General features: G+C 56.8%; 5 protein-coding genes across 5 annotated transcripts; 2 read left to right on the top strand and 3 right to left on the bottom strand.

Moving 5' to 3' along the window:
- Positions 1-2539: 2539 nt before the first annotated feature.
- BO70DRAFT_376043 (sugar porter family MFS transporter) lies at positions 2540-4595 on the bottom strand. The gene is made up of 3 exons (XM_025545104.1): positions 3901-4595; positions 3107-3817; positions 2540-3032 (listed from the first exon to the last, which is right to left on the bottom strand). Exons 1-3 carry the CDS (start codon positions 4435-4437, stop codon positions 2667-2669), a joined length of 1614 nt encoding a protein of 537 aa, XP_025404084.1. The 5' UTR covers positions 4438-4595; the 3' UTR covers positions 2540-2666.
- A 2315-nt stretch (positions 4596-6910) lies between these two features.
- Positions 6911-8102, top strand: BO70DRAFT_357456 (oxidoreductase, 2OG-Fe(II) oxygenase family). The gene is made up of 3 exons (XM_025542049.1): positions 6911-7292; positions 7379-7826; positions 7886-8102. The coding sequence occupies exons 1-3, from the start codon at positions 6973-6975 to the stop codon at positions 8033-8035; spliced, it is 918 nt and encodes a 305-aa protein (XP_025404083.1). The 5' UTR covers positions 6911-6972; the 3' UTR covers positions 8036-8102.
- Positions 8103-8466: 364 nt separating this feature from the next.
- BO70DRAFT_357455 (putative C6 transcription factor (Mut3)) lies at positions 8467-12503 on the bottom strand. The gene is made up of 5 exons (XM_025542048.1): positions 11929-12503; positions 11028-11859; positions 10358-10966; positions 9090-10305; positions 8467-8970 (listed from the first exon to the last, which is right to left on the bottom strand). Exons 1-5 carry the CDS (start codon positions 12209-12211, stop codon positions 8761-8763), a joined length of 3150 nt encoding a protein of 1049 aa, XP_025404082.1. The 5' UTR covers positions 12212-12503; the 3' UTR covers positions 8467-8760.
- A 1524-nt stretch (positions 12504-14027) lies between these two features.
- Positions 14028-16021, top strand: BO70DRAFT_357453 (sugar porter family MFS transporter). Its single transcript, XM_025542047.1, has 4 exons — positions 14028-14400; positions 14478-14680; positions 14743-14823; positions 14881-16021. The coding sequence occupies exons 1-4, from the start codon at positions 14232-14234 to the stop codon at positions 15967-15969; spliced, it is 1542 nt and encodes a 513-aa protein (XP_025404081.1). The 5' UTR covers positions 14028-14231; the 3' UTR covers positions 15970-16021.
- Positions 16022-16168: 147 nt separating this feature from the next.
- On the bottom strand, positions 16169-18744 carry BO70DRAFT_7641 (sigma-70 region 2 family protein). Its single transcript, XM_025548701.1, has one exon. It carries the CDS (start codon positions 18336-18338, stop codon positions 16368-16370), a length of 1971 nt encoding a protein of 656 aa, XP_025404080.1. The 5' UTR covers positions 18339-18744; the 3' UTR covers positions 16169-16367.
- Positions 18745-20224: the final 1480 nt, after the last annotated feature.

The raw sequence follows: 20224 nt of genomic DNA, 5'->3' as shown, positions 1-20224 counted from the left end.
GTCAGGTCAGGCCAGGCTGGGCTGAGACAGATGACCACACAGGCAACACACACGTTCACAACAACGCGCCGACACCGCAGGAAGTAGCCGAGGGAGCGAGTCAGCACGGCCAGGGAGCGAGGGAGATGACAGATGGCGGGTGGGAGAGGCTCAGAGGCTTGTCAGGGGGAGGCTGGGGGGATAATAAGGGACGATAGGTAATGATGATGTCTGCGGAGGGGGAGGTGGAGGAGAGGAAGAGAGAGTCGATGGAGAGCCAGAGTCAAGAGTCAAGAGTCAGAATCAGGGGAGGGGAGAAGGGGGGGGGGGGGAGAAGGGGAAGGGAGGAAGTCTTGGGCCGAGAGGGGGAGGCTTGGGGCTTGGGATCCGAGCCGAGCCTTGCCTAGAAAAGGCCGCTTGCACAGCCGGGCGGAGGAGGGCATGACAAGACGCGACAGGACGGTCAGGACGGTCAGGCCGTGCAGGAGAGCTTCAGGATAGGGCACGGCCAGGCCTGGGCACGGCCGGGCCAAGACGGTGCTCGCCACAGCCCCGCACAACCATCACTGAGCATTCGGACTGGGTAACTGTGCAGATGGGTGAGCCTTTCTTCTGATCTGAATAATAAATATCATCATCCTTATTATCTCATCATCTTCTTCATCATCTTCTTCATCTTCTTCATCTTCTTCATCATCCAGTAATAATACTCACCAGAACATCCCCCCCCGGTCATCACCTGCAGCCGGCTGCTTAGGGTCCGGGACCGGGTCCAAGCCCAGCCCAGCCAGCCCAGCCAGCCCAGCCATAGTACCATACCATACATACCATACACTACACTACAGTACAGTACACCCACTCCAATCCCTCCCGTCATCCATCTTGATCCCTCATCCCCTGTCATCTCCCACCAAACCCCGCGCAGCGGCACAATCTCCAACGCAACAATACAGTAATACCACCATAATCCCTCCAAACCAAACCCCAAATCAAAAAAAAAAAAAACCGGGTCCCTTTGTCCCCGACCACCAATAAAACATCCTTCCCTCTAACTCCAAAAGGCAGTAAGTCAGTCAGTTAGTCAGTCATAAGGCAGGTAGTTAGTTAGCGGGCATTCCTGCTCAAAGTCAAAATGTCTCAGCCAGCGGCCAGCAGCCAGCAGCCAGTAGCCAGCTTGGCCGTACTACTCCATACTAGTACTTAGGACTTAGGTTTACCCTCCCTCAAAATTCAGGCTGGGCGCTCCGCGTCTCTAGCCGCCCCCCCCCCTCTTCTTCGCTCCTCTTGGCGCCCCCTTCCCGCTCCGTGGATTGAAGTGAAGGGCTTGGGTGTTGCACGGCGGTGCATCCTGCGCGGCGCGGTACGGTACATACAGTTTGGGATTATTATCCGCGTTGCTCCTGCTGCGGTTAGTCATATGGGGGGTTTTTTTTTTTTTTCATCTTTGGCTGCGTCCTTTTTTTTTTTTTTACATTAAAAAAAAAAGGAACAAAATGGAGGCTTGGCAGATGCAGGTCAGAGGGAGGGTACTACTTACTTACACCAATTATTTGATCTAAGTAAGTTCCGGTATATCTCCGGAGTTGTTCCGGTGGTGGTGGTAGTGGTGGTGGTGGTGTGTCAGCGGCATGTTTGGCGGGTGAGTTGTTATTATTATGATTGTTATTTTACTCTGTGGTATAGAAGGGGATTTTACAGGGGGGGCAGGGCACGTGAGTAGTACCTTATACCTGGGTACAAACATACAAAGTAAAGTAGTATGTATGTATGTTGGTGGTAGTAAGCGCCAAGCGTGGGGGATTTACCTTAACCTCCTGCCTGCCTGCCTGCCTGCCTGCCTGCCAACTTGCCAGGCAGGCTGTCTTCAGTTATATTTTCTGGAATATTCGGGAGATGACCTGTACTCTGTACTACTACCATACACACTGTAAATATATTCAGTCCTACTCATGTGCCGATACCAAGACACTGCACGCACTGCACCTTATTCTACGAGGTAGATACGTACTCCATACCTACGTACCTACGTACTGTATGCATATGCTGCATATGCTGCGTCCTCTCATCGGGTCGGTCGGTCGCGCCGGTCACACAGCGGGCGTGCAGGTGACGTGTTTGTTGGGTGAGATGTCCGACGGGAAGAACCTCGATCTTCGGGGCGTTTTATTACCTAGGTAGGCAGTGATCTGGCTTACCGGGTACATCTGACACAACAATCCTACAGCAAGGGTCCGAATCGTGGTTATTTTTATTTTTTTCTCTTGTCGGTGACAGAGATTCCGAGTGAGTGAGTGAGTGAGTGGTTTGGGGGAAAGATCGGCGGGGGAGTTAGGCATCGACGTTATTATTACTATAATTATTATTACTCTTCTTCTGATTATGCCTCGGTTTAACTACCTAAATACAGTCTATTACGGGCATAGGAGATAGGGGAGGGGAGGGGACGGGGGCTGTCCGTCCACGACTACTGAATCTACCAAGCTCAACCCCCAAACAAGCCAAGTAATGCAAATCCAAATCTGCCAGCAGGTCAATCATCCCTGATCCATATATACGCAGGCGAAGTCTAAAAGTCTATATACAGGAGGATTCTATCGTCATGTCTTTATATGAATGAAAGAAAAAAAAAAACGCCAACAACACACATCATAACGCAATCCACGAGTCAAAAAAGGAAAAAGAAATCATCAGGCGCTCTCCAGGTGCTCCTGGGGGTCATTCTTCTCGAACGCCCCGGGGGTGTCCTTCATCTCGGCCCGGAAGCGCTCCTCCTCCTCCTTGAGCTGCTGCTTGAGCATCTCGTTGGCCTTCCAGACGGGCTTGATGCGGAACAGCTGGTCGGTGGCCTCGAGCGGGATGCCGCTGGTCTCGGGGATGAGGAAGAACGCGAAGAACCACGCCAGGAAGGACAGCGCCGCGAAGAAGAAGTACACGCCGTAGCTCATCGTCGCGAACATCTGCTCCGTGAAGCGCGACACCAGGAAGTTGAACAGCCAGTTGCTGGCGGTGGTCAGCGCCTGGGAGAGAGGGCGGATGTTGGAGTCGAAGCATTCCTGGAGATAGATATGGTTTAGTGGGTTGCTTGGAAGAGTGGACAGGAAAGAAGAAAGAAAAGAAGGAGACTAACCGAGTTGATGACCCAGGGCGTTCCGTTCCAGGTCGGCGTGTAGACGGCCGTCCACAGGTAGAAGAAGAAGATGGCCGCGATACCGCCGCCGTCGAGGGAGGACCGGGGGTGCTCGGTGGGCTTGGTCACGCAGATGTACGCGCCGATCACCCACATGCAGATGGAGCCGCAGATGGCACCGCACAGGAGTAGCTTACGGCGGCCGAACTGGTCGACCAGGAAGAGCAGCCAGATGACCGTGCAGATGGCCTTGATGACACCGAAGATACCGTTGAGGATACCCTTCATGTTGCCCTGCACACCGATGCTGGAGAAGATGGTCGGGCTGTAGTAGTTGATGGCGTTGATGCCGGAGGCGTTCTGCCAGAAGAACAGCATGCATCCCAGGAACAGGCGGTAGCGGAGGTTGGAGCTCTGGGCGACAGCACGGAAGGGCTTCCAGAAGCCCAGGCCGATGGAGGAGATCTGCTCCTCGATGGCCTGGTCCACGGTGGCCACTTCCTCGGTGATGTAGATGTCGGCCTCATCCAGCTGACGGATCCAGCACAGGTTCTTCATGGCCTGCTGGCGACGACCCTTGAGGAAGAGCCAGCGCGGGGATTCCTTCATCCACAGGGAGCCCAGGAACAGCATGCCCGAGGGGATGATCTGGATGGCAAAGGGAATAACCCACTGCTTGTGGCTCTCGGGCATGGTTTGTTCCACACCATACTGCAGGGGTGGGGGAGGTTAGCCCTGAAGCGGGAAGGATTGCGGACAGAAGGAGACGAAGGAATGATAGGAGGATGACTCACGTTGATCCAGAAGCCAACCATACCACCGATCTGCCAGCCCAACTCATAGAAGCCGACCAATCTGCCCCGAATGGCAGGAGGAGCTAGCTCGGAGAGATAGATCGGGATGACGTTGGATGCCACACCGGTGCCGAGTCCGGACAAGACACGGCCAGCGTACAGGATGCCGAGTCCACGGGAACCATTGGCGCCCATCTGCAGGCCCGCCCCGAGGATGAACACCGCCGACGAGAGCGTCAGACTCCACTTGCGGCCCAGGAAGTGCGACACGCCGTAGGTGAGCAGGGCCCCGAAGAAGGCACCGGCGATGAAGAGCGAGACGATGTTCTCACTGATCAGGTCCACGTGGGCGCTGGTCATCTTGTCGAGGCCGAACTCCCGCTCGAAGGAGGGCATGGTGATGGTCGTGCCGATGAAGCCACTCGTGTAGCCGATCATGTTGGAACCACATGAGGCAATGAGGGCGAGGACGTAGACTCGCCAATTGTAAACATTTTTGGGGGTGGGACGGTCCTCAACGAGGTGAAGGAGACCCATTGTCTGGTGTGTGAAGCCAAGGGAGAAAGAAGAAGGGGGAGGGGGGGGAGGAGAATTTTTTTCACACGGGACACGAGAGGAGAGACGAAGAGGGGAGAGAGGGGGGTTTGAGAGAAAAGAAGAAGGAGAAGAAGAAAAGGGAGTCCCGTCAACAGGAAAAAGATGGCTGGATGGGAGGGAGAAAAGAAGGAGGAAAAGCCAGCGGCGGGCCGGGCCATAAGTAATATCTATGTTTCCTACGAGTTCTACGGCCCACGGAGCAACCTAGAGGCGTGTGGATACTGGCATCCCCCTCTCCCCCCTTCCTCCCTTCCAGTTCCTCGAACCCTCTCCACAACTTACGTCGTGGCCAAACCCCATCCGGGGAGGCTATCATGAGGGGGGGAGATGGAACAGCTCGGCTCTGATACGTCGAGCATGCAACTAACGGGCCTAACGCTTCCCACCATGCAGGCGAATTCCCACAATTCGAGCCCCGTGATGTGGGAGACTGGGTCGGGGGAGTGTTTTCCCCAGATGTTTGGGTCTCGCTTAGCCGGCGCGGAGAAGGTCTCGTCAGGGAAACATTCAGCCGCAGATCGGGGGGCCAAAACGCAGGACATATATAAAGCCCGATCCCTCCGGCCTGCTCGGGGCATTTACCCGAGCTTATCTGTCTGACCTCTGGATTGTAAGAATGAAAAAAAGAAAACATCATATAACCCACCCCCTCTCTCCTTGTTGATCCTTGTTGAAGAAGAAACTTCATTGATCCGGAGTCCGGACAGGAACCACTGCATCATGATGCGACCTGGCTCCGCGCCTGTTTCAACCTGGTGTTGACCCCGAACCCAAGTAGGTAGGTGGTAGAGGTAGCCGGTTTGGGATGTGAACCTTGAAGACTTTGCCGGTGGACCATGTCAGATCTAGGACAAACTCTGAACCCTGGTAGGAAAGCCAAAGGCCAGGAGGCAAACGCTGGAGACGAGCTGATCGTCGTCCGCCAGCGGATGATGGAGTCCAGCAATTCGTTCTCCCGCCACCACTCGGCACCCGGACGAACCAGACGCAAGGTGACTCACGTTGCATCCAGGGAAAGAGATTTCCTGCTCTCCACCGGTCCACCGGTCCACCCGTCCACCGGGAGGGGACCACAAGGTTAAGCGAGTGGACGGGAGAGACTGGATTCCCGAGAGGCTTTATCCGGCATTTGTCCAGCGCATTAGTCACGGGAGGGCCATTCAGCGGGCTCAGCGGGCTGGATTCGCCTGGATGAGGCCCGGCGGGCCATGTGAGGTGAGAGTAAGGTGGGCCGGGCGCCGGAAGGCAGCCGAGATGGGCGACGATAGGGGGCTGTTCTAGGTTAGTTGGCTGTGGATCGGCGTCGCTTGGGACGGGGGGGGAGGAAGCTTAAAGCCGGTAGGAATGTTTTACCCCGGGTCGTCGGCTGGGGAGAGAGCACTAGGAGGGAGACTAGGAGTGCATCTCAAACCTGCATAAGCCAGTCCGGTGAAGCCGAAAAAAAAGCCTGGAAACATTTGGGTTGGCCGCCTGGGTCGCCGCCAGGCCGCCAGGCCGCCAGGCCGCCAGGCTCCTGTCCGCGCTAAACCCTCCGCGGTAAGTCACACGAGGCGGTTCGCCCCCCCCCCGGCGCTAGGCCGCATCGGGCCATCGCGTGCCGGCGAATCCGGAGCTGACTGGCGGTCACCTGACCGGGTGTCCCTTTACACGCCGGCGCCGCCTGCTGCTGCTCCTGAACGATACTCCGCGTCTTCTGGAATCCCCCGTGCGGAGTCTCCGCAAAAATCCGGGATATATGGTTATGAGGCTCGCCACGCGGCCACAATGAGGTTGCGACCTGGACGATCCCTCCGCATTCCCAGCATGTTGCGACCGATGACGCCATGCGACCGATCGGCTATTGACACCGATTGACATGGGGTCACTGACACTGACAGCTCAGCATTGCGCAGCCGAGCAGATACAGTAGTTACGTACTGCTCGGACGGGCACGGTCATCCGCCAGGCTCCAGGGAAAGAACATGCCCCGGATGAACGATGCTGACGCCCTTCCCAGTCGACCAAGCTGCTCTGGCTCACCGGGGGCGCTGACAAACGGCCGCCCGGCCAGAGGTGGTTGCTGACGCGCTCGGACCCCGCAAGCCGGAGAAGGGGATACCCAACTGGGCATCTTGTCAATAACCGTTGACTTCGCCCCTTTGCCCCTTTGCCCCTTTACCCCCGACCACGGAGCACCAAACACCGGGAGCCCCGTGACCGGTGACCGGTGACCGGTCGCCCGCTGGTGGTTCCTGAGGCCACGAGGCAGCATGGCAGCGAGGCAGAAAGGGAGAAAGGCATCCAGGCAACCATGCAACACAACACAGCTGACTAACCTGCATCCCACGTCCCGATCCGATGCAGCACAACGCAGCAACGATCATATCAATCTCCGATTCCCGATCAGCCCATCCATCCATCCATCCCCTGGATAGACAGACCTCAGCCACACCCACCACCTCAATGCCTCCCATACCGCAACTCACCGCATAAACAATGCCCCAACTCTCCTTCTCCACCCTCCTCAGCTCCATCTTCTACCTCATCCCGCTATACCTCTTCGTCTTCGCCCCCCTCCTCCGCACGCTCTCCCCCCAGCCGACCACCAACATCTTCGACCCGGACGACGCCTCCATCCCGCTCGACCCCGACACCGACATCTCCCTGGACCCGGAGATTCTCAGTTTGCCGGACGGTATCATCCCATCATGTCCAGAGGACAATTACCGCGTGCACCTCCTCTCGAAGGAGCCCCTGGTCATCTACATTGAGGATTTCCTGTCTACTGCGGAAGCGGACCATCTGCTTGAGATGAGGTACCCCCCTCAATATCCCAATCCCCCATTCCCCCAATCCTCTCCCCCAACAACAAAAACAACAACTAACCCCCTCCCCCCACCAGCTCAACCAACTACACCCCCTCAATAATCTACAACGGCGTGACCACCAAAATCGACCCCTCCACGCGGCTCTCCGATCGCGCCCTCCTACCCCGGGACAACACAGTGCGATGCCTCGAAGCCCGCGCCTCGGCCTTCCAAGGCTGGAAACCGCACCTATACATCGAGCGCATGTGGGCGCAACGCTACAACGTCTCCGGCCACTACGCGCACCACTTCGACTGGGCCGGGTCGGCGGCCCGCGGCGGCGACCGTCTGAGCACGTTCATGGTCTACCTGGACGATGACTGCGAGGGCGGGGGGACGAATTTTCCGAGACTGCGGATGCCGAGGGGTGCTGCTGGTGGCGGGGAGTGGTGTCGGTTTTTGGAGTGCGCGGATATTACCACCACCACCGCTACCAACAGCAGCATGAAGACTGGGGATCAGAATGTTATTGGAGACGGAGCTGTGGCAGGGGGAGGGACAGGGCAGGCCCAGTTCCACCAAGAGAAGGAATCACATTCAAGCCGGTAAAAGGCAACGCGATCTTCTGGGAGAATCTCCGCGCGGATGGCTCCGGGTATCCGGAGACATGGCATGCTTCGTTTCCGGTGACGAGGGGGTTGAAGGTCGGGTTGAATATTTGGAGTTGGTATCAGCCGCCGAGGAGGAGGTGAGCTATCCTTCTTCTTCTTCTTCTTCTTCTTCTTCTTTTTCTTATTCTGCCATTTTCCCTCTCTCTATTGTGTAGAGAAAGAGGGCGGGAGGGGGGAAGGGAGGGGGGAAGGGAAACTGGTATGTATGATCTGATCTGTATGATCTGTTTTGGATATGAAGAGTACTTGGATAAGAGATGGCGGCGGCGGCGAATAGAATAGAATACAATAGAATAGAATAGAATGCCTGGCTGGGGTGGGCTTTGAGATAATCCCCTTGTTGAAGGGGAAGAAAGGGAACGGGGAAAGGAAGAGGATGTACGATAAGATAAACCATGTACGGAGGACAATACTTACTATATCGACCAGATCTAGATAGCTAGATAGATAGAAAATAGAAAATAAAATTAGAAAATAAAAATAGAAAATAGAAAATAAAGAATGATGGATAAGTGATCATTGACACGAACATAAAGCATAGCTACATACATACATAGATAGTAAACACAGAAAACACACCCACACCCGCACCTGCAGCCAGCCACACAAACAACCAACCCTCCAACCGAGCAAGCATCCATCCAACCATCCAAACAAACAAAACACACACAAACGCCCCAGCCCCAAGACTCCAACTCCAACTCCAACTCCAACTCCAACTCCAACTCCAATCTCCAATCCTCAGCGCATATGGGTATTACCTCAATATTTTACTCCCCTCCCCTGCCCTGTTGATAATCGACTAACTAACTCTCCACATTCATCCACTGCGTCCACTCATCGCCCAACCCACCCGGACGAAAGACATCCGCGTTGCCGAACAGATCATCCAGCGGCAGACCCAAATCCAACCCCATACCCATGCCAGGGACAGTGGGACCGGGACCATCCCCATTCCCATTCCCATTCCCATTCGCATTGGGATTGACATTCGCATCCTCAACACCCATACCATACTGCCCCAGCGCCGAGGCAACCGGAACAGAAGCAGCAGCCGGGCAGAATCCTGGGGGTTAAAGGTCGACGGCTGGAAGTTGTAGCCCTGCCACATGAAGGTCTGGTTCGGGAGGGAGACGAGGTCGGGGCTGTTGACGGCCTCGGCGCCGTTGACGGGGGTGGAGGCGTGAGAGTGAGAGTGAGAGGCGGGCGATTGCAGACGCGACTGGGTCTGGTTGGCGGCGAGGCGGGTGGAGATGTTGGGGGGCGGAGGTGCCGGTGCCGGTGCTGGGGGGCCACCACCGGCGAAGACGGAGAAATTGCCGAAGCCGTCGAGGGTCGGGGTGGTGACGCCGAGGGAGCTGACGCCGCTGGTGTCGGTGAGGGACGGGGCGAATTGCGAGGTGACGGGGGGGTCGTGGCTGAAGTGGTCGTTCTCGAGGGTCGAGAGGGGCTGCGTGGGGTAGGCGAAGGGGTCGTCGGAGGGGAACATGATGGGCATGAGGTCGGGGAAGCTGCAGGGGTTGTTGGCGAAGGCGTTGAAGGGGTTGGGCCCGGAGGAGTCGCCCAGGGGCATGGACATGGACACGGGGGAGGCTCGGGTCGAGCTGCTGGCCGTGGCCGTCTCGGACGGCGTCGAGGCGACGGTGTCGGCGACGGGCTCCGGCGTGGGCGTCGATGGGAACCACGGCTGGCTGTGCCGCGGGTTCGGCGGGCCCTTGTTGCGCGCGGCGGCGCTGTCGTCGAGGCTCTTGGGGGTGTTGCTGGCCTCGGACTTGGTCGATCGGTGCAGCAGCTGGTTGGGGAAGGTGCTGGCGCGCTGCGGAGGGGGCATCTGCGAGGGTTTGGTCGTGGCACTTGGGGCTCGCTGATGGTGGTTGCCGCTGGACGGCGCGGACCGCTTCAGGTTGGCCCGGACGGTCGAGCTCTGGCGGTTCTTGAGCAGCTCCGGCAGGTTCTTGAAGACGCAGCTGAGACTCTGCGAGCAGCGGTCGGCCGCCATGCTCTTCTTCGCCAGCCCAGCCAGCGTGTTCTTGCCCTCCATGGCGTCTTTCAGCACCCCGTCCTTGGCCGTGGGCGAGTCCGGGTTCTCGAGCACGAAGAACAGCAGTGACAGGATGGCGAAGTACGTCGTGTACATCGTGAACCAGAACGATCCGTTCAGCAGGCCTCGCTTGTGCATGCCCGTGGTGATGTGGACGATGTTCCGCGACACGCTGACACAGGCCGCCGCGCAGGCGTAGGACCGCCGGTCCACGCCGCGAGCCTGCGAGCCGCTGGAGACGTAGTGCAGGAACGGGCGGTACATCATCACCTGCACGTGGGCGTAGCTGATGCGCAGCAGTTGTCGGACCCTGGCACCGTCAGAAGGAATCAACACACACGGGGATGGGGACGGAAACAGACCGTTCAAGCTGGGGGGAGACCTCCGTGCCTGGCCGCAAAGCCGCAGGTAGCTCCTCCATCCAGGCTTGCAGATCGCGCTCGATCTCGCGGATCTTGGAGTGGCTCACCACGTAGCGCTGGTCCGACCCGCGATGCTGGGCATGCTTCACCGGGTAGATGTACTTGACGACCTTGAGGATGATGCTGGACAGCCGGGTGTGGGCATTGGCGCCGGCCATCAGCGGCGTGCGATCCGAGGGCATGGTCAGAATGCCGTCGCGGGTGATGAACTCCGAGTCGACGGACTCTGGGTACTCCTGGTCGATGTCGTCGTCGCTCAGCATCAGGGGCAGCCCCAGCAGGGTGCTCACGTAGACGTCCATCTTGCGGACCACCCAGAAGATGCGCTTCCGCAGCTCCTGCTCCAGGGGGGTGAACTGCGCCGTCATCTTGCGGTGCAGGCCCAGGCGCAGGGCGGATCGCAGGGCGATGCCCACGTAGGAGTAGCAGGTGCTGAGTTTGGCGGAGGACTGCAGGAAGAGCACCATGAAGCAGATGGCCTGGAGGGACACCAGGTCGCGACAGTCGGTCACCTCCAACAGCTGTTGGCCCGCGCGGAAGTATTGGAACCTAGGTCAGGGCAGTCAGCAGACGCCTCTCAGACGCCACCAGGATCCGAGGAGTCACCCACCCTTGCCCGATAGCACCCTCATAGCCCGAAATATCCAGGGCGCCGGCCCCGCCGTCGGAGAACAGACAGCCGACGGCGATGACGATGTAGAGCAGCGGCAGGAAGGAGTTCTCCTCGTTGGTGAAGTGGTCCAGGGGGGTATCGTAGATGCGATCGAACATGGCGAAGAAGGAGGGCTCGTGCACGAAGCGCATCAGCGAGCAGCCGTCGTCGAGGGCGTTGTGGCACAAACGCCGTGCGACCTCGCGCGGCGGCAGGTCGTGGGTCGGCGGCAAGACGGCATCCTGCGGCGACTCCGACATGGACTTGGGGCTGTCGAACTTGGTCTGGCTGACGGGGCGCGACCGGATCGACGGCGGCTGGATGTCGGACGACCCCAGCTGCTTGCGCAGGCGGCGGATGAAGCTCATGCCCGAGCTGTGGCCGTGGTAATCCCAGTGTCCCTGGTCGTCCAGATCGATGTAGCCATGGTTGTCGACCATCGACTCCAGCAGCGACTCATCGCCGCCGTTGGCATCGCCCGAGTCGGCAGACCCCGCGAGGGCCACGGAACTACGGCGTCGACCGGCGGCGGGGATGGGCGCGGACAGCAATGGTTGTTGTTGTTGTTGTTGTTGTTGCTGTGGTGGTTGTTCCTGCTGCTGCTTCTCGCGGTTGATCGCGGCCAGCATCTGCTCCGAGGCATGGACGTCGAATTGCGGGTCATCGAGATTCAGATCGGGCAGGACGACGCGCAGCAGGGCCTCTGCCTTATGTAGGCGGTTCTCCAGGGCCTCGACATACTGGGGGGCAGGGTTGCGACGGCGGTTGGAGGGCTGGTCGTAGGTGCATTCTGGCGACGGAGACCCGAAAAGCGTCAGTCGCGACCGGACGGGGAAAGGATCGACTGGACTGGACTTACCGTAGCTGTAAACGGTGCAGTGGGTGCACGGCTGCTTCCCATCACACTTGATCTTCTTGCGACGACACTCATCGCAGGCGCGCGTCACCCGGCGTCGCTTTTGCATGGGCAGGTGGTCCTTCACGGGCTTCGCGTCGCCCAGCGCATCGTCTTTGCCGGAGAGGTCCGGGGCGAACTGGTCCGGGGAGACATCGTGGTCGTGGTCTTCGTGGGTATAGAAGAACGAGTCGGGGTCATCCTCGGTCGCATTGTCGGCGAGCACAGGGCTGGGATCGGACGCCATGAGGGGGGGAGGGGAAGGACGAGATAGGGCTCACGGCGGTCGGCGCAACGGCATGCAAGGGGGTATGAAGTGCCTGTGGAACTGGGGGATGGGGCGAGGGAGACTACTAGGCGGACGAGGGATCAGCAAGGAGGATGAACCCGCGTGGCGATCGACCGGAATCGCAGGGCCTCCACGAGGGTGGAATTGACGCTTCTCACAGGTTCATGGAAGGCACACGCAGCCAGGCGGGGGTGGATGCGATGCGTGAGGGGGGAAGAATTGATCGTTCTCGAGAGGAGGTCGGCTTGTTGGAGGATGAGGTAATTGCTAATTTTTTGTTGTTGTTGTTGTTGTTTGGTATGGTTTTACTGTTGTTGGGAAGGATGATGGAATGACTGATTGATAGCCGGAGGAAAGAGAGAGAGGAGAGAGAGAGGATGGGATGGGATGGGATGGGATGACGGAATTTCTTCTGCTGGAGAGAAGAATTGGAGTCAGCGCGAATTAGTCAGACCAAAAGACCCGCTCCAACCAGACGGAAACCTGTCCCAGGATCGGAAATAATGCCAGCACGAGTGCAGACTGCAGACTGCACAGCAGACCGGGGGGGGGGGAAAGGCCTCGGGGATTCGCTCCTCGCCTCGCTCGTCTAGAGGCCGAAAGTACGAGGGGATGAGCCCAAGAATGAATGAGGGGGGGGAGTTCCTGGGATTACGTGGGTGGGAATCAACACGGGGGGTGGAGGTGGTTGGAACACAGCCAGAGGAGTGAATAATACCTAGGAGAAGGGATCCCAGCTCTCTCAGCAGGAGGAACAGCAGCAGTAACTAGCAGTGGCAGCTAGCTATAGTAAGTAGTCCGAGTGTTGGTGGTGATGGGGTGGTGGTGAGGAATTGATTGATTATGGACAGGGCAAAGTTGGACGGACGGGCAGAGATCCACCCCGATGCACAGGATGGATGCACAGGACGAGATGCCCAGACCCTGATTCCACAGACCGTTCGGAGAGGAAAGAGATGGCGACTGGGAGTCGGTCACACAACTGATGAAATGTGCGGGATTAATATCCTTACCCCCATAAGAATAAAAAAATAAAATTGCACAAGTGTCCCACGAGGTAGGTTTAGATAGGGATAGGGCAGTCCAGAAAATCGCTCAATAGGGCTGATCTGGATCCCTTCCCTTCTCCCCCCGATGAGGCCGTAAAGTGTAACGGGCCATGAAGACAAAAAAAGACCTGGAACAAGCGAGTCAGCGACCGCTGGATTGAATTTCCCGCAAAACCACTAGCCTACCTCGTCGTAGTTAGAAGAAGAAGAAGGGGAAAAAAAAAAAAAAAAAAAAAAAAAAAACCAAAAGTCCCGGTTTTTCCGTTCGGCGTCAAGGCCGAATAAGCCGACCGCTGCCTCGGATGTCCGATGCAGGAAACAAGCATTCGGCCTTTCAGGCCCTCGTCCCTCCGTGATTCGAGGATGGGAGATGGCCGGTGGACTTGCTGGAAGGCCCTGGTCCATGGAAGCGCAGCGATAGGGAATTAGGGCGGTAGCCAGTCACCAGGCGCATGGCCACCGCGTCCAGAATAGAATGGCATTCATAGGTGGAGTGCAGCGAGGCAGACCCTAACCAACTGCGCGGCGTCTCATCCTCTCATCCTCCACGCGCAGTCTGACGGCCGGTTTTCCCAGCTGGACCTCCGGCCTCTTTCTCCCCCCCCCCCCCCCCTCCCCTGAATCTGTCATCCAGTCTCCCTCTGCAGAGCTCAAAGTTTGATTGCTGGCAGCCGCCTGGATCCTCAGCAATTAGCTTCTTCCTTCAGTGTCTCCCCCCCCCCCCTCTCTCCGTTGTCATCCTGGTCGTGTGGTCGGACGGATCCCAACTGGGTGACAGCGCCGAATAGGGTTATGCCATACTCCTCCAGATCGAACCGCATCTAGAACCCAAGGGATACATACCTTCATGGATAAGAAACAACAGCGCTGTCGCAGCCACCCCGCCAACCGCACCCAATAAACCCCCCCCAGCTGGGCGTTGGAGGACCATGCCCTATCTTCTCGTCACCCTCTGCTGCCTCTTTGCCACGCTCGGATCCTTTCTGTTTGGCTATGACTCAGGCGTGATCTCCTCGGTTATCGATCAGGACTCGTTCAAGCTTCGTTTCCACAATCCCTCCGACGCCGCCACCGGCGGGATTGTCGCGTCCTATAATGGTTCGGATACATCCGCCGATGAGATAGATGATCTATCTGTCCGGGCCAATCTGACTGATCTGATGTGTCTTCCGCAGGCGGTGCCATCCTGGGCTCGGTCGTTGTCTCCTACCTCTCCGATCCGTGGGGGAGACGCCCGGTGCTCTTCACCGGCGGCCTCCTCGCTAGCTTGGGGGCCGCCTTGCAAGCGGGCGCCGTCAACGTGGCCATGCTCTTCGTGGGCCGTTTGATCGCCGGGCTGGCCGTGGGGATGATGTCGGCCATCATTCCGGTCTACTGTGTATGTCTTCCTTGTTGCGTTCGATCCCATTTGCAGGTTGCGCGGTGCTTACCATCTCCCAGAGTGAGCTATCCCCTCCCCGTATCCGTGGCTTTCTGGGTTCCCTGCAGCAGTGGATGATCGGGCTGGGGGTTGTGGTCGCGGTACGTGTCTGATTCATCCATCCATCTATCTCGACTCTCAGGTCTAATCACCTCCAGCAATGGGTGGGATACGGTTGCTCCCTGCGCGCGGGAGCGTTCAGCTGGAGTTTCCCCCTTGCCTTCCAAGCCGTCCCCGCCGTGATTCTGAGCGCAGGCGTCTGGTTTCTTCCCGAGTCTCCTCGCTGGCTCATTGGGAAGGGCGATATGGACGCCGGACGAGCGATCTTGAATCGTCTCCACCTCGTCCAGGGACAGTCTAACGCTCAGCTGGTCGAATCCGAGTTCGTCCAGATCCGTGACAGCATCGCGGAGGAACGACGGTCTACCGTCCGCTCCTGGCATCAGCTGTTCACGCAGCCCAGCTGGCGTCATCGCGTGCTGCTGGCCTGCGGCATGCAGGTGTTCACTCAGTGTTCCGGCACGAATGTGATCTCGAACTATAACCCAAGCCTGTATCAGATCCTAGGCCTGAGCCAGTCGACCTCGCTCATCCTCCAGGGAATCTGGGGAGCACTGGCCCAGTTTTGGAACACGGTGTTTATCCTGTTTATCGATCGAGTCGACCGGCGCAAGCTCCTCCTCCCGTCATTGCTGGGCATGGGTGCCAGCATGTGTGTAGAAGCGATCATGGGGCAGGTATACGGCAACTTTGAGGACGCGAGCGCAACTAATCCCAACGCGATCCGGGGCGCGATCGCCATGTTCTTTGTCTTCTCGCTCTTCTACACCAGTCTAGGCCTCATCTCCTGGATCTACCCGTCCGAAATTTTCCCCACGGCGATCCGCGCGCGAGGCTCCTCGGTGGCGACGGCCACTAACTGGAGCCTGAATCTGGTCTTCGCACAGTGCACGCCGATCGCCCGGTCACACATGGGCTGGAATTATTTCTACTGTTTTGCGGCCTTCAATTGGGCCGCAGCCATCATCGTCTGGGTGGCGTATCCGGAGACTGCCGGCAAGTCCCTTGAGGAAGTGGAGCGTCTCTTCGTTCTAGACCGCCAGGGTGCGGCACACCAGGTAGGTGATCCTTCGCCTTCGCAGACCAGTATCGAAGGCAAGGATGCTTCTATGATTGTTAGCTCGCAAAATAGCAGTCACGCTCCCGATCATAGACCGGGTGCCAATGCTGCGTCGGTCGGCAGATAAGAATAGCATTGTATAGTATATAGATAGACCAATGATCCAAATTCAATGATAGCTCCAAAATGATACATTCCATGACAGCCTATGTAGACCGCAATGGGCCAAGGTGGCTCGGGTAAGAAGGGAGGAGAGAGAATGAGGACACGATGTACTGTCATATCTCATCGCACGAACTTGGGTATATTAAACAAACAACGCCAAAATCCATGACCAAAATGATAGGAAATATGCAATGATGCATTTCAGCCTAGAGGTATTAAACAAAGCCTTGTCAATGAAGACGACAGGGAATGAAAACGATCACGATTACAGACCGGGTCCAGGCCTGCAGCATGCGCTGGAATTGCACAGCAGGGATAAAAAGCAGAGGGGCATTGCAGAGGGCACACTACCGTCGGGAATCATTGGCATTGCAGAGATGGCATCACATAATTGGTGAGTGGCGCACTTAGAATCTCTTGCAGCAAGTCGTTCTCCCAAAACGAAACAGAGGGTACACTGGTTTGCAACGTGAGACAGGAGAAAAGAAAGTAGTTCACATTCATCCAGGTGTCGAAGCTGAGCCGCTTGGCTACTTTGAGCATCCGGCCTGCGAACCACGGCCGGCCGTATTGGGTCTGCGCAGTGGGTGAATATTGGGTGAAGTCCGGTACGTCAGTGTGGAGACGCAAATGAGATGCGCCCTCAGTGAAGCTGAGCACACCATCATCGCACTCAAGCAATATTTGCAGCAGTGCTTCAACCGAGCCGCTGGTGTTGACTTCACTGTCCAAGACAGCCTGCTCCAAAGTCCTGAGGAAGGTCTCGCTACGCCAGACAGAGTTCCGGTAATCCCACAGACCAGCATTGAGAATGATCAGCGCGACCAGCCGTGCCACGAATTGCTTGCGGTTGCCAGAGGCTGTAAATCGTAGCCCGGGAGGCGCTGCAAGTATCCGGTGTAGTAGCGAGTTTTCCCCAAAGGCGGCATGACGAATCGGTGCCATCGTTGGGCCGATCACATTTCGCTGATAGATAGAATTCTGCTCACAGCGTTTGAGAAAGTCGAGGAACTCGGTACATTGAGATTGAATTTCTTCCTGTGGGGAGAGGGGACGGTGGTGCGTGGTACTTTGCTCGGTAAGTGATGTAATGTATGATGCAGTCTGAGGGAACACCGGGTTCGGAGCGAGCGATTGGACGTAGGGCGCTGTTGGCCGCGTATGTGGAGGATCGTACTCGAAGAAAAAGCTTGGCCCTTCAGTCTCATACCCTGATAGGATATAATCTTGCCAATTGATAAGCATGCCTAGCCGCGTATTTTCAAAAGCCGATGGTCCCCCACGGGCTCGGATCATCTCCCTTGCAGCCCGCATATGAAGCCAACTGATTTCCTTGTGGCCTGGACGAGGATCAAAGTCTTCAAGCCCTGCAGCGCTGAGACACGCTATGATCACCTCGTCGGAAAAGTCCCCGGGGTTATGTTCCCTGTGTTCTCGAAGCATGGAAATGGCACGAGCCCGATGAACAAGGGCAGATTCATCCGGCTCTTCGTTGCGAACCCAAACCCAAGTGTTGGCTGCGTGGACGAGAATGGTATTCTGAAACGCCACCGGACCCTTCATCCCTTCTGGCACAAACACCGCTGTATACCAATTATGCGCCTTTCGTGATCGGAAATGGGAACCGTACGAGCAAGCAGGCATTTCATTGACATAGAAATCGAATAGTCTCTGGCCTTCGAGATCAAGCTCCAGAGGCAAAGTGTTGAAAGGGTCGGTACGTGCGGCACTGAGGACGGTTTTGGGAGACAACGCCATGTCGACTGGGGATGTCGGAGCGGAGGACGATGGTGTCATGGTGCCGGTGTCCGAGTTGCTGCTTTGGGACCAGGCTGGATATCTCCTTGGAGGGTTCGATGAAGGATGGACATGGCTTTGGAAACGTATGTCTCTGTAAGGTAGCACATTAACTGGGTCGGTGACTGGATAGCTCACAGTCCCTGAGATTTGGGTATCCTCGATCTCCTTCAGCTCATGCTGCTTGGGTGAGTGCTCGGAGATAAATCGAGCATTATACTGCTGGTAAGCCTCAGATTTGTCGCCATCATGAGAACCTTCCCTTCGGCTCTCACGTGCATCCTCGGTCCAGCCACTGGCCCTGGGTTGTCGACGTGGTTTCTGCTCTTGATCCCCACTCTCCAGGGCAGTTCCTCCAGGTTCCACTACAGACTGTCCTGCGGCGGAGCGCTTTTGGCGCATATATTCTTGCATTACATGGCGTTTCACTTGGGTCAAGGTTCTCCGGCTATTGTCAGAAGCGTCGATGAACTGCCACCGCATTTGCGAAGATCCTGTGGCAGACTTGCTCGTGTTCCCCGTTTCATCTGGCATAATCAAGGCCGCTCTGATCGGACGTACAAAGCAGGGACCACCCAACAAGCTTCGATTGGTGGGGCAATGAGCGGTGTCTATCAAGAATCGTCTGTTAAGAGTGGCTGTGGCTCGACTCTGCCGTTCTGTGGTCGCACGACAGTTACCACTGTCGATGGGATTGATCGGAAATCAAATATCGGCAGTGCACTGGCTCAGTAACTCAGGCTTTCAATCTTGAAATGTCAATACGTGTAGAGTAGAAGTGCGATAGCGAAGGAGCAGAGAAGCATGAGCGGCCCAGAGGGTTGCCAGCAACCTCGGTGACCGCGGAAAAGAAATTTGGCGGTATCGGACCAGTGGCTTGTGTCCAATCCCTTAATTGGATATGAAAACCGCGATCGAGCTGAACGCTCTGTTTCAAAGTACGGAGTAGAGGTGAAGGCTAACAGGTAAGATGCAGATTAATACTATGCAACCAACCCGGAGAGTATCCGAGGGGGTGACTCTGGTGACCAGAATGATGTGGATCGGGACGATAGCGAAGATCCGCGTAATGACATGAGAGCCTGGTTAGGGGCTAAAAATAAGGGCAGAAAGTAAAAGCGGATGTGGAAAGGTGAGATCCAACAAGATCGGATACTGATTCGTCATATAAGACGAAGAGGGCTGTGCTCTGCTCGCAGGAACCGGGAAGCGCAACGAAAGGCAGGCAGGATTGAACCGATAGGCGTAGGCGAGACCGGGAGGTTTTGAGAGCAACGAGCTTCAGGTTGTCCGGCTAAATCAAGATCAACTCTGAGTTGCTCCACCGACGTTGAATCATCTAATCATGCGCATCTTCGATGTCGGAACCTTGGAACGGAAACTTCGGGCCTGGAGATTCGGATCCCCACTAGATCGCGTGGTCTACGCCCACCCGAAATCCTCAACGAGTCAACGTAGGCAATGCAATTCAAGGACGAGACCAGCAGCGGTTGGTAGCTTGGAGGGAAGGAATGATAGCGTGGCTTGATACGGAGTAGCAGGGACAGGGACAAGGCAAGCGATGATGCCAAAGCATGACCCTGAAGTGCAGGAGCCGGCTGTGGCTACTGGCTAGCTTATCATTATTGGGGTCCGGGTTCGTTTCGCTCCCCAAATCAGTCAACCCCCCGGTGAGTGGGTGCTAGCGTGCTTTGCCACGAGATGCGGTGAATTCAGCCGACGCGTTTTTGGAGGATGTAATTCGACGACTGTTATCCGGTGTCTAGATAAGTCGAAGACGAGTTGAAGTGTCAGTGTTTGGCCCGAGTCAAGATCTGCTTCTAGGCGATCTGGGGTATGCAAAAGACCTGGAAGCTGGAAGCCCCTTGCGGCTCAGCTTTTTGCCAGTACACGGCAACTAGCAGGTCGGGCTCTCTGAGGGACTTTGAAGAGAAAGTAGTGGTGGTAATGGGATGGGAATGTTGTAGAAGTCAAGAGGGGTACGCTTAAGAGAATTGGGGGCATAGCAGAGGATGCCTGGGGCCACCAGGCAGGGAAATCGCACATAGCACAGTCGTGCCGATACTATGATATATGTGTTGATGGGCGGAGGGTGGATGTGGTGGTTAACAGTGAGCAGTTGCTGCTATCTGAAATCAATCAGTCGATTGATACTCCATACCTACGTGCCCTTTGATCTGATTCTATTTAACTATTTACCTGTTGGCTAGACTGACACCACCTTACTATCTATTAGTTGCACACACTTCCCATCTTCAGGCCTGAGGCAAGCAAGACGTGTCCGGCGTTAAGCCACACCGCCCTGGCTAAGTCCGCCGCAGAAGCTGCCGCAACCTCAGGCTCTCCAGTCTCCGCGAATTTCACCTCCGCGTCGCCCGACCGCGCCTCGACCAGCTCCCCCTCTCTCCAACGAGTCGATC

Source organism: Aspergillus heteromorphus (genome assembly GCF_003184545.1).
Source record: "Aspergillus heteromorphus CBS 117.55 chromosome Unknown BO70scaffold_1, whole genome shotgun sequence".
NCBI lineage: Eukaryota > Fungi > Ascomycota > Eurotiomycetes > Eurotiales > Aspergillaceae > Aspergillus > Aspergillus heteromorphus.
The sequence above is the reverse complement of the archived record's forward strand: the minus strand, read 5'-3'. Positions and strand labels throughout refer to the sequence as shown.

Bases quoted from the DNA above. Each gene is read 5' to 3' on its own strand.
- BO70DRAFT_357455 (XM_025542048.1), bottom strand. From the start codon at position 12,211: ATGGCGTCCGATCCCAGCCCTGTGCTCGCCGACAATGCGACCGAGGAT. The intron at 11,860-11,928 runs GTAAGTCCAGTC...CTCCGTCGCCAG, and splicing joins CTGCACCGTTTACAGCTACG to AATGCACCTACGACCAGCCC. The intron at 8,971-9,089 runs GTCTCCCTCCCG...GCGCTGGGGCAG, and splicing joins CCGTCAACAGCCCCGACCTC to TATGGTATGGGTGTTGAGGA.
- BO70DRAFT_376043 (XM_025545104.1), bottom strand. From the start codon at position 4,437: ATGGGTCTCCTTCACCTCGTTGAGGACCGTCCCACCCCCAAAAATGTT. The intron at 3,818-3,900 runs GTGAGTCATCCT...CCACCCCTGCAG, and splicing joins TGGTTGGCTTCTGGATCAAC to TATGGTGTGGAACAAACCAT. The intron at 3,033-3,106 runs GTTAGTCTCCTT...ATCTATCTCCAG, and splicing joins CGCCCTGGGTCATCAACTCG to GAATGCTTCGACTCCAACAT.
- BO70DRAFT_357453 (XM_025542047.1), top strand. From the start codon at position 14,232: ATGCCCTATCTTCTCGTCACCCTCTGCTGCCTCTTTGCCACGCTCGGA. The intron at 14,681-14,742 runs GTATGTCTTCCT...ACCATCTCCCAG, and splicing joins CCATCATTCCGGTCTACTGT to AGTGAGCTATCCCCTCCCCG. The intron at 14,824-14,880 runs GTACGTGTCTGA...AATCACCTCCAG, and splicing joins GGCTGGGGGTTGTGGTCGCG to CAATGGGTGGGATACGGTTG.
- BO70DRAFT_357456 (XM_025542049.1), top strand. From the start codon at position 6,973: ATGCCCCAACTCTCCTTCTCCACCCTCCTCAGCTCCATCTTCTACCTC. The intron at 7,293-7,378 runs GTACCCCCCTCA...TCCCCCCACCAG, and splicing joins GACCATCTGCTTGAGATGAG to CTCAACCAACTACACCCCCT. The intron at 7,827-7,885 runs GTGGCAGGGGGA...ATCACATTCAAG, and splicing joins ATGTTATTGGAGACGGAGCT to CCGGTAAAAGGCAACGCGAT.
- BO70DRAFT_7641 (XM_025548701.1), bottom strand. From the start codon at position 18,338: ATGCCAGATGAAACGGGGAACACGAGCAAGTCTGCCACAGGATCTTCG.